Here is a 12713-nt window from a genome sequence, read left to right on the forward strand (position 1 = left end):
TATTTCCACAGATATCCACGGATCGGGTTTTTTTGCTATCCCTTATTGAATTGGAGCCATGCCCCTCACTTCGGCTTTACATAAAAAGACTCCGCGATTGTTTTAATTTCAAATATGACCACTTAAAAAGTTAAATTATAATTCAATCATTTTAATTAGAGTAAATATACCCCTAAATTTTAGTGAAATTATACAAATTATTTATCTATTTTTTACAACTACAAGAAACCCCTAATTTTTATACATACATTAGCCTGACTACCCATATGTGAGAAACAAGTGTGATTGTTTTAGCAAAAAAAAAAAAGGTGATAAGTGTAATTAAGTTAAACAAAATATGACATATTGTGGAAACAAATATAAATAGTATATGAGTCAATACATTTTCATTATTATTTATTCGTTACAATATACTATACGAGTGATTTAAACAATATATCTTTAGAATTATTGATATATGTCATAATGAACCAAAATTAATTAAAATGTATTGACTAATATACTATTTGGACTTGTGTCCAGAATACATCATGTTTTGTTTAACTTAATTACATTTATCATTTTTTTGTTTAGAAGATTACATCTATTTATCATGCAAGTGTAGTCAGTGTAATATATGTATAAAATCACGGGTCTTTTGTAAGTAAAAAATGGATGGGTAATTTGTGTAATTTTGTTGGGGTGTCATCGTAATTTACTCTTTTAATTAAATAGAAAGGAGAACATACATTATGAATGAGAAAAATATATATATACACTAACGTTGTATGAGTTTTATACTGTATTATTTATCATTCATATTTAATTATTATTGACTTCTAAAAAATTAATTCTAATGAATAGTAAATAAGATAATAATTGTATAAAAAAAATTACACTAAGGAATTGGATTTTACACTGTTACTGAATTGGTTATATAAAAAAGAATAAATTATACTGATATCCCCTGAGTTTTAGTGAAATTATACAAATTACCCTTCACTTTTCTACATCTACACAAACCTCCCTCAATTTTATACTTTCATTACACTGACCACATCTGCATGAGAAATAAATGTAATTTTGTGAACAAAAAATGTGATAAATGCAATTAAGTTAAACAAAACATGATATATTGTGAAGACAAGTCCAAATAATATATGACTCGATACCTCTTTATTATTTTTGGTCCGTTACGATATAGTATAAGAGCAATTTAAACAATATCTTTTTAGAATTGTTGGTACATTTTGTAACCAGAAATAATAAAGATACATTAATTTGTATATTATTTGAACTTTTCCTCACAATATATCATGTTTTGTTTAACTTAATTGCATTTATCACATTTTTTGTTTAGAAGATTACACTTATTTCTCATACGGGGATGATTAGTGTAATGAAAGTAAAGTATAAAAAGTAGAGGAAGGTTGTGTAAGTGTAAAAAAGTGAGGAATGATTTGTGTAATTTCATTAAAACTTCAATAAAATTAACTCTATATAAAACATGTACTTTTAAAGTCGATTCCTTTATGGTGTCTCCTTTTATCTTTTTCTTTCTTTCCCCGTTCCCATTAGAAAAAGGAATCCTTATAACAAATAACAATAATCAAACTTAGTGCTATCTTATTCCATATACTTCTATGAAGGCATTGTATTCCTAAGAAATACTATGAACTTTTCCAATACTAATTAAGTTGGAACAGTACGGCAGTGTGAAAAAACAAAGCCTTAAAGAAAAGGAATCACTAACAACTTTTATATTTTTAATTAGATAAATGTTGGCAGTGTGGGAAAAACAAAGCTCTAGAGAAAAAGGAATCTCTAACAACGTCATATTTTTAATTATATAAATGGTGTATAAGTTTATCTAGTATATAATGGAAAACTTCCGTAGAATTACAACTTTGGAGATTGTACAAAACATCTAGAAATTGTTTCATCTATATCTATTAGTAAAATGATTAGATTGACAACTATTTATAAATTATGTCTAGATATTATCTATATCCTAATCAGTGAAGATGTCAATCATATCAAAAGTATATTAGCTTGTTTTTTTGATAGGTTTGATATGATGATATATATTATCGTTAATCAAAATTAAGTTCTATAAATAATGTTGGAGTTTGTAAACAATTGCAATATATTTGCGAGAAACAAAAAAAAAGGAGAGTAAAGAAAAAAAAGTTGAGGAAATCTTGTGTGGAAGGGAATTCGTGATGAATTTTGTTCTGTAAGTGTTCATATTTTCTTCTTATAACATCCTAATTATATTAAGACAACTAACTTTAATTGCCAACAGCTCCCATTAGATTTAAGAAAATAAAGTATATATTCTTATTATGAGATAATTTATCTCAAATCTATTTATTGTTTTATATACATGTATTTGTTCGCTTCCTTCTAGAAGATTCAATTTTAAATTATATTATAAAAATAAAAAATAAGACACATTAAATAATGAGTAAATTTAATGAAATAAATTATCTTCTGGAATCAGAATATAATTTATTCTCTACCTTTAATTATATCACAATGACAGCAAGTCCAAACACATGTGCAAACTAAGTTCATAAGTTACAAATAATTATTTTCAAGCATATTGGTATATCAAACTTTGCCATGTGTAATGGCTTGGTGGAGTTGTGTTAACAACCAACTATTATGTGAATACATTTAAGCAATTTAGGATAATGACACATGAGAGTTAATAACTCTTTAAGAAGGAAGGAAGTCAATCAAAGTTAGGTGAGTATATAAAATAAACTGCAATCCAAATAGAAAGTATATCGCTGGTAGAATACATAACAACAACAAAATATGCTAAACAAGCTCTTTGGTAGCTAAGAATATTAAATGAACTGTAACATTAAATGATTAACTAATAATACAATAAAGTATCTTCGTGTGAGGAGATAATTTCTCTCTTTACATCAGTTAAACAATAACACATGACTACTTTTTACTTATTTTTAAAATAAATAAAAAAATAAAATATAAAATAACACAAGTGTCTATTAATAAGTGAGGGTGAAGAAATAACTTATCACTTCACATCAACACATATTTTATTCCCTTAACTAATACCAATGTGAATTCGGGAGATAACTTTTCATTTAAAAATCATATAGGTCTGAATACTAAGATGAGTGAGATTTTGGGAGAAAACTGAAAATATATATTTTTAAAGAGTATTGTTATATTCTCCTACTAAATCCTCATACTAATCTTCGTACCCATAAAAAAGTGACATATATCACTTATAATTCAATCATTAATAATTAAAGTATCTTAGTATGACACATATTATCTTCTTATAAATAGGAGGATTAATAGGAGGATATAGTAAGAGAATATATCATTTTCCATTTTTAAATTTACACTCCTCATAAAACTAAAAAAGTTGTAACATGTCTACAAGTCCTAGTAGATGTCTTAACTCTTAACCATTCTTCTATTATACAAAATTGTAAACAAACTTAGACGAGTAAATACATTTTTGATATCCTACGCACTTAGAATTTGACGTGTCAATATATTTATAAACACATTTAAATTTGCTATATTTCAAAATAGGATGCAAAATAAGTTTTTTAATTGATTATTTAATTTAGTCTTTGATCCAAAAATTGATTTATTTTTTAGGAAAAATATCTATAATAAATTTCATGTTTTTTACATGTTTGCATTTTCAACTATTTTTTCTTCATAATTACCCTCTAAACTTTACTTATTGTTGAAATTAGTACATACATAAAATAATGTTAAATTAATAGTAATGAAAAACTTTAACTCAATGTTTTTTAACTTAGACTATTAGATCATTATTATTTTATTTTATATATATTAATGTTTATGTATTAAGCATTTTTAACTTTGTAATTTGTTTATCCTTTTCTTCTTAACCAATTTTAATATTTTAATAGTGTAATGTTGACTAACATGTAGTGTTGCATTGTTATTATTGTAGGTCTGATTAGTAACTTAGCAATATATTTATATAAGGATCAATTTTATCAACTTGGTGAACTTTAAGGAATAATTAGGAAGTAAAAATAGTTCACAATAGCTACTTGCAAATAACAAAAGTTTAGATAAGCTTAATGCATCTTTCCCATTTTTTTATAAGCATCCAGAAGTTGAAAATGATACTTTGAATAGTTATATAACGCTACTTACACAACTTATTTTTGTCATTTGATTAAAAACGATTTCATTTAACTTTTTACACCTGATATATAGTCTGGCTGTTTAAGTCCTATAACCTAAGTTAATCCTTTAAAAGGATTTTTGTAATAGTTGTGCTATATTATTATTATAATTTTTTTACTTTAATAAATAACTCTATTTTTTATACATATATAAAGGTTCGTTTGCCTGTTTAAAAATTATTAATTATCAGTTTATAACAGCCAGTAATTATCACAGATCAACTCTGTTAATGAGGCATATTATATCACGGTCATAAAAAAATCGAAAACAAGTAGTATATATTTGTATTTGGTCAAAGTCAAACACTAACTCATGCATTTCACAATGTTAATAAAATATAATAGTATATATGTTCATAAGGTTATTTAGAAAATGACATTCTTCATTATTCCTCTTTTCAGCTAATGACTTGTACACAATTAAGTGATGAAATAGACAATTAGTTAAAACAAATAAACAATCATATGTAACAAAAATTAATATTTGTTCTCCGTCATTTACATTTATTAAGTAATATAAAAAATTATTTTTTATTTTTATGTTTTTCTTCTTAGTTGATGTCACTTTTTAATTAGACTAAATCAGACACAAAAAATGGAAAATGTGATGTTCAAATGAATAAAAAAGCTCTCAAAAGAATCAATAAAAAGGTTGGGGAAAGTTCGTAGTGACATTGGCTAAAATTCGCACTAACAAACGTGTTTCACGGGTTATTACAATCAATTAATATTAAACTGAATATTATAAGGACATGAGGTAGAAGACTTCCAAACATTATTGGGCAAAGATGTGTTCACACTTAATGATAAAGAATTAAGAATTCTAGTCTTATCTACAAAGACTTTAATATTCATATTTGAACGGTGACGAATATTATATAGAATATAGATACTGAATCTTGTCTTAATTATTTGGTTCCAGTTACAAGTAAAAAATACCTACATATTTTATCATATTTCTCACCTATCTAAAAATTGATTATAATTATTTGTATTTTTTTTATCAAATCAAAACAACTAATTAATTTTTAACGAATTTCTTAAATATGTATAAAACTAATTAAATTTGTATAAAACAGACCCAGACCCGAAGGAGTAATGTACCTACAAAAATAATTTCTATCAATCTGAGGAGACAATAAAAGGACATTATTAGTCTCAGACAATAAAAATGACCAGGTAATAATAAATGGTGTGCAAATAAACTATAGTTGATGGGTGAGAGAACATCTATTATATATTATCTATTGATAATAAGTACTTAAAAAATAAAAGACGTGCTCAAGATGATGAACTAGGTACCTTTTAAATGGGAGGTTAGAAGTTCTTCAATACATTAATTAATTAATTAATGCATACACATATTTGTGATCTCATTGAATTCATATTTTAATTTGAAGTGAGATGTGAAACGTGGATCTGGGTTAGCTATCATATTCATATGCATTTAATTAAAGATTTCAGGTAACTTCACAATTAAGGTACTTTATTTTTTATTTTCTTTTGATAATTCTAAGGTACGAGTTATCAATATATCAAAGAACAGAAAAGGGGTAAAATGGGACCCTGAGAGTGAGATTTAAGTTAATAATTTTCGGACTAAGTCATCATATCTAATTAAACAATAATTTACCGCAAAAAAATATTATTATGCCCCTATAAAACAATTCCATTGCCAAAGGTGTTCCTTTTCCTAGGTATATCACTTGCTTTTCTCTTTAGCATATAATGTTTTGCCACTTTTCATTTCTGATTGAAAAGGGGGGTCAAAAGAAAATAAAAATATGAATCTGAAAGCTGATTAATTCAGAAGGCAAATAAAATAACAACTACACGTCGTGAAACATAAAAATATAAAAAGCGTGCTTAAAGTGATGGACGGTTAATTATATGCATTTAATTAAAGATTTTAACATAAAAAAATGAATTAAGGTACGTTTTTTTCTTTTCTTTTAATGATTCTAATGTACGAGTAATTAAGGTACCTATATCAAAAACAAATTTTAAATAACTTCAAAATTAATGTACGTTTTTTTCTTTTCTTTTAATGATTCTGATGTACAAATAGTTAATATATAAAAGAATATAGAAAGGTAAATTGGGATTATGAGACTAAGATTTAAGGAAAACCAATATTTTAATTTAATTCTAATGTCATGTCAGTTTATAATTTATTCACATCATTATTTGAAACTGGTGTTTCATGCTATACACATACAAGTATAAATAAAATAAGAAGTTTATATGATATCAATATGGTACAATATATATTTTATTATAATTTTAAAAGTATTTAAAAGTCATACATATATAAAAGTATAATTTATTCATAGTGTAAAAATATTACATTGATAGTAAAGTTTTATAATATGGTATTAAATATTACAATGATAGTACATTTTTATAAATAAGCTGGTATTCAAACACCACGAAGTAGGGATGGCAACGAGCGCGGGCGGGCGCATGTAGTGTTTTCCCGTGCCCAAACCCGTAATATTTATGGGTGAGTATTTACGGGTACTCAACAGGTTTTTAATTTTAATTATATATTTATATAATTTGTAATAATCAATATGTAAAAATAATTGTTACATGATTAATATGATAAATTTATAATCATAGTTAAATATGTATAATTTATTATGAAATATAATAAAACATATGATATATAATCTTAAAATAATAATAAATATATATAAAAATTTAACTAAAAACTAAATATATAAGCTATTATTGCGAGTAACCGTTGCGAGTATTTTCACGGGTACTCACGGGTCGGGTTTTTTGTCATCCCTACCACTAAGGTGTTGACTAATTTATATTTGATCTGGCTAGACCATAGAGAAAACAAAAAAGAAATTATCAAATATTATATACCCCATTTTTTTCTAAAAACTTGAACTCAATATTTATCAAATATTAATAATTTTCAATTTACTGTAATTTATCTATAAATTGAAGGATTAATATTTGTCATGCATTGATATAAAATGTTTAAATAAAATGACAGGTGCATTTATTATTTGAAAAAACTGACTTTTATGTGGTAATTAATGAAATCATACGCCAATTTGAACAAAAATAAGCAGTTTTACTTTTACCTTTAAAAAAATGTGTTATGATTCTTGTAAAATGCAACTCTAAGCATTTTAAACGTATAATCATAGTTTCGATTCAAGATACATAAGCAAAAAAATGAGTATTTTTAGAGCATACACACAAACTTAGAAAATACAAGAGAAAGAGTAGAATTTTTTTTGTGCATATTTTTTAAAATATATTAAAGTGGGTGAAGCCCACCAACAATGTGTTGGTCTAGTTATATAAGGCTTACTAAATTTTAAAATGATCAAAAAGTTAATGGTTTGACTAGAGAAAGATATTTATTAAAAAATGCAAACACATACCCTAAAAAAGATTAATTCCTTACCTAAAATAGTAAAGAAATACTGTACAAAAAAAATGGATGAAGCCCTTCAAATCACTCCCTGGTTGATTGGTAACAACTATATCTTGAATATCAGCTTTATTTTTACACTTTTTTTGTAAATTAGTAAAAAAATATAAACATCCTTGGGTTCAAAAATAAATATGTGAAAGTTTGGTGTGCTTCCCTGTAACTTTTAATTAAAGTTTCCTTATACCAAGGGCAAAATAGTAACAGCAGAAAAATATGAGTCATCAAATCCTTGGTTTTGTAACTTTGAGGAAGAAAATTAAAATAAAAAAAACAGCTAAAACATAGACACATTTCTGAACAGTTTCTCAGACTTTGAAGGAGTTGCTGTCACTGAACAGAAAACTTTGTCAGACAAAAAAATGGCTTCACTGAAAGTGCCTGAGATTGTTCCTTCTCCTACCCATGACAGTGAACGAATTAGAAAAGCTTTCCAAGGTTTCTTCCTCTGTCTCTAAATAATAATAAAAACACACATATCGACATATATTTCTGTTGATTGCTGAAGAAAGATGAAACATGATTTGGATTTTCTTGATACTCATGGGCATAGAGAATTAATCTAAAACACTGTGTTTTTTTTGTTAATTTATAACAAACATATTTTTTTGGTAATTTGTATGCATGAAATTCTCTTAAGTTCTCTTTTTCACCCTTCCAATGGAATGCAACACTTGGGGCTATGTATAATTTTTTTTATACTAAATTTATTGCTTTATTAACATTAGTAGGAATTTTGCTCATGTAATATTGGTGATATTCTCTTTAATGTTATGCTATGTTTTGGCCTTTTTTAGTGTTATTTAGATTGGTTTATGGTAATGTTTATGTTGAGTTATATTCTGTATTCAATGGTTGTTGTTGATGATGTTTATGCAAAAAATGGATATAGGATTGGGCACAGATGAAAAGGATTTAATCTTGGTATTAGGACACAGGAATTCAAAACAATTGAAGGAAATCAGAGAAACTTATCAGCAGCTTTACAATGAATCTCTCATTGATCGTCTCCATTCTGAACTCTCTGGTGATTTTAGAGTATGTCTTGCTTCCTGTGCTTGACATTGTTTTCTCTTTCATTTTTCTTTCAAATAACTAATTCTTCAACATTGTGCCTTATAAGTATATATCAACCGAAATAATTCTAATTCTAGTTATTGATGTGCTAATTTAGAAACTTTAGTTTTTCTTTGGTCTTTTTTTGGTATAACCAATGTTATTTTCTCACCTATAGCGTGTGTGGCTGCTCGCTCTCAAGAATCGATTATTTGACCTTTTGGTCTATATGGAATTAGGAATGGTAGCGGGCGGATTGGGGTTGAGTTTGTGCTTACCCAACCACATATATTTATATATATGAGTTATATATATATATATAGGTTTTATATATGTATTTATATGTAATTTTACATATATTAATTGGATTCAGGGTAAGTTCGGGGTAGGGTATCAACTATACCAAACCCAAACTTCGAAAGTCAAACTTGGGTAAAACCCGAACCTAATCACATCAGGTTTTCCCTATTAAATTTGGGTTAGGTTTGGGCAGGTACCAATGAGTTCGGGTTAAGTTATTGTCATCCCTAGATCTAGTACTGTCTTACAATACTAGTCTAATATCTTGTTGGTCGTTTTTCTTTGGTCTAAATTAATTAAATTCTCATATACTTCTGGTGATGTTTGTCATAACAATTGAAGAAGTATTTTGCATATGAATCATTTTATCCATGGAAGGGTTCATTGGCACATGAATTTCTTTTGTAAACTAACCATGTGATTTCCTATAATATAGTGTGACGTAGACTTATGATATGTAACAGAATGCTATAATTCTCTGGACTGAAGATCCAGCAGAAAGGGATGCAAAACTTGCAAATGCTGGATTGAAGGCCAAGAGAAAGGGAATTAAAGAGCTACAGATTCTGGTTGAAATAGCATGTGCATCAAATCCAAACCATTTGGTGGCTGTAAGGAAGGCTTATTGCTCTCTCTTTCATTGCTCTCTTGAGGAAGACATTGTAGCTTCTGTTTCTCAGCCCCTCAGGAAGGTAAGAACATCAAGTTTCTCAGAAACATTCAAGACCTTTAGTGAGTTTATCTATTGAGGCAAAATTCTCAGTATTGTGATTAAAACCTCAAATTTTTTAGAGTAAATAGGCATTCTACTCCCTTATGTTTTTTGAGCTTAGTAGTTTGATCCCTCAAAAATTGAAAAATTCAAAATGGTCCCTAAAAATTTTAAATGTAAGTTAAATCAGTCATTTTTTAATATATTTTACAACATCGATACAGGCTAATTTAACCCTAAAAAGAACTAATTTGACACTAAAATTGACTAATTTGACCAATATTTAAAAATTTTGGGGACCATCTGGGTTTTCCCAATTTTGGAGGAACCAAACTAATAAAATTGAAAAAACATGAGAGACTAAAATGAGTATTTACTCAATTTTTTAAATGTCAATGATATAATATCTTATAATATATAAAATTATCTTAAATCATATCATACTATAGAAAATATCTCAAAAATATTTATATTATAATGATTATATCTTAGATTTCGTACCGAACACAATTTGACTGCAGCAAATCTGATTATGAGAATTAAGGCTTGAATTTTTCATAATGGAAATAATTGCAGGTTTTGTTGGGGCTAGTGAGCTCTTATAGGTATGACAAAGTGACTGTAAATTTGGAGGTTGCCAAGTGGGAATCAACAAAGCTATATGAAGCCATCAACACTAAGAAATTAGATGATGATCACATTATCTGGATACTTAGCACTAGGAATATTTTCCAGCTCAGGGAAACTTTTGCAAGCTACAAGCATCTCTATGGGAATACATTGGAACAGGTTTTGCTTTATAATTTAGGACATTATATAAGATTCAAATTATGTTCCACTAACATAAAATTTGTACACTACTAGTGAGTTCTACCTTGTCACTTGTTTTGAAAAACAGTTAGTTTTGTTTTCTTAAAGTAAAAATACTTGGATACTATGATGAGACCATCTTGTTTAATAGTAGTGCACAAAGTTTTGCATTTCATTGAGTCATATTTACACTCATATATTTGTTTGTTTCTGCCTCATGCATTTTTCTATTAGGATCTTGATTTGGATGATGTTCTTGACAGGGCATAAAAAATTGTGGTAAGGGTGATATGGAATCTCTCTTAAATGTGGTAGTATGGTGCATAAACAGCCCAGAGAAACATTTTGCAAAGGTAATTTTCTCCATACTAAAGACATGGTGTGACTTTATAATTAATAAATATTCTCTATTGACAATATAAACATTAATTAAATATGAATTGTAGATGATGCAGTGAGAATATATAGAACTCATATATTATTGGTGTATACGTTTTTCTCTGATTAGTTTTTTAGACTCTAATATGAAATGTTGAAGAGTCAATTTGAAATGAAAATTGGGCAAAATTATCTTAATATATCTAATATTGAGGAGTTTAACAGATGACACTTGTATCTTTAAATGAATGCAATAAGTGTTACTACTTTTTTTATAACTTTGTCAATATTATTAGTACAAGACTATTCAATTCATTATTTTGAAAATACTTAGGTTGTAAGAGAATCTATTATTGGACTTGGAACTGATGAAGATTCCCTGAATAGAGGTATTGTAACTAGAGCTCAAATCGACCTGTTGAAAATCAGATTCGAATACGCTAACATGTACAAATCTAGTCTTGATGATGATGTGATTGGAGATACCTCAGGAGAGTACAAAGATTTTTTGTTGACTTTGCTAGGGAAAGGTCCAAAAGGATTATGATACATCACTAGCAACAAGTAATCTTGGATTGCAAGTATTCTACATTTCATAGTGTTGGGGCTAGATTATGTAATATAAAGGTTGAAACAAAATCGGTTGTGTTATTTTGTGTTGAATTTGTATAAATTAACTGTGTACCTTCATGTTTTCTCCAAGAAAACCGAAAAACTTGGTATATTAATAACAAGGTATTGGTTATGTGAAATGTATAGCATTTGTTATATGGGTGCAATTATAATTATAAGTATGGTTGAAATTGAAACAATTAGAAGTCTTAAATATGCTTTCTGTCATTTATTTTGAAAACTTTATCATGATGCATTCAAGCCCCGGAAACAGTCTTCCACCTTGTGGATAAGACAATGTATATCTACCCTTCATAGACACTACTAAGTGAAAGTCTCGTACGCAAGAATCTATATATTTTCTTAAAATTACAATGTCATATGCATATATGCCCGGTTCATATTCTACAAGTTTTAGAATTTCACAACTTCATATCATGTCGTGGGATATAAACAGAGATTTTATCCACGTACCATTCTTTTAGTTTCATTTCATCTGAGAGTTGCAGATTGTTACTGTTTATTTTAATGTTGAGATTGTTATACAAAAAAGTATATGTAAATATTCAGTATTTAATTGAATATAGTACATCCATCAATCCTTGTGTGCAAAAAGTGAATGTCTTTCACCACTTCAGTTGTAGCCTATAAATGGTATAATAAAACAAAAAAATATAAGTGTATGAATATTATAGAAAAGCTTTGTTTCACTTTTTTTAGTAATGTTTATGAAGAATGGGCACATGAATTGCATTTTTACTTTGTGAAGTTGCCTATCACATGAATGCTCTTTCATTTTTCAATTTTTACTTTAGTGAACTTTCTCATTAAAACATACATTTACATTCTCAGAGTTAGTGATTGGAAGATAATGAAGGGAAGAAAAATATTTATGAGTCATGAAATACATTTATGTTACATTTGTTTGAGAATCATTTCGCAAGATTCCATTTACGAGTTAATTTTAAAAATAATCTCAATTCTTATCATTTTCTTTATTCTTCTCCAAAAACTAACTCAAATTCATGTCTTTAGTGAGTTTATCTAATGAGCTAAATCCTAGTTACTGTGATTAAAAGCTCAACTTTGAAGTTATGATCACATAATCAAAGCATATTGCTTGCTGCAAGATAAAAGAAAAAATAATCTCAAGCATATATTTTTTTTGTATTGGAAGTGTTACCATTTGACCGTG

At 27.3% G+C, this 12713-nt stretch overlaps 1 protein-coding gene across 1 annotated transcript; it reads left to right on the top strand.

The window, feature by feature from the left end:
• LOC109363297 (annexin D3) lies at nt 7896-11674 on the top strand. The gene is made up of 6 exons (XM_019609511.1): nt 7896-8088; nt 8543-8688; nt 9471-9698; nt 10295-10507; nt 10792-10881; nt 11241-11674. Exons 1-6 carry the CDS (start codon nt 8013-8015, stop codon nt 11451-11453), a joined length of 966 nt encoding a protein of 321 aa, XP_019465056.1. The 5' UTR covers nt 7896-8012; the 3' UTR covers nt 11454-11674.

The sequence above is a fragment of the Lupinus angustifolius genome, chromosome LG13 (genome assembly GCF_001865875.1).
Source record: "Lupinus angustifolius cultivar Tanjil chromosome LG13, LupAngTanjil_v1.0, whole genome shotgun sequence".
In the NCBI taxonomy this organism is placed as follows: Eukaryota; Viridiplantae; Streptophyta; class Magnoliopsida; order Fabales; family Fabaceae; genus Lupinus; species Lupinus angustifolius.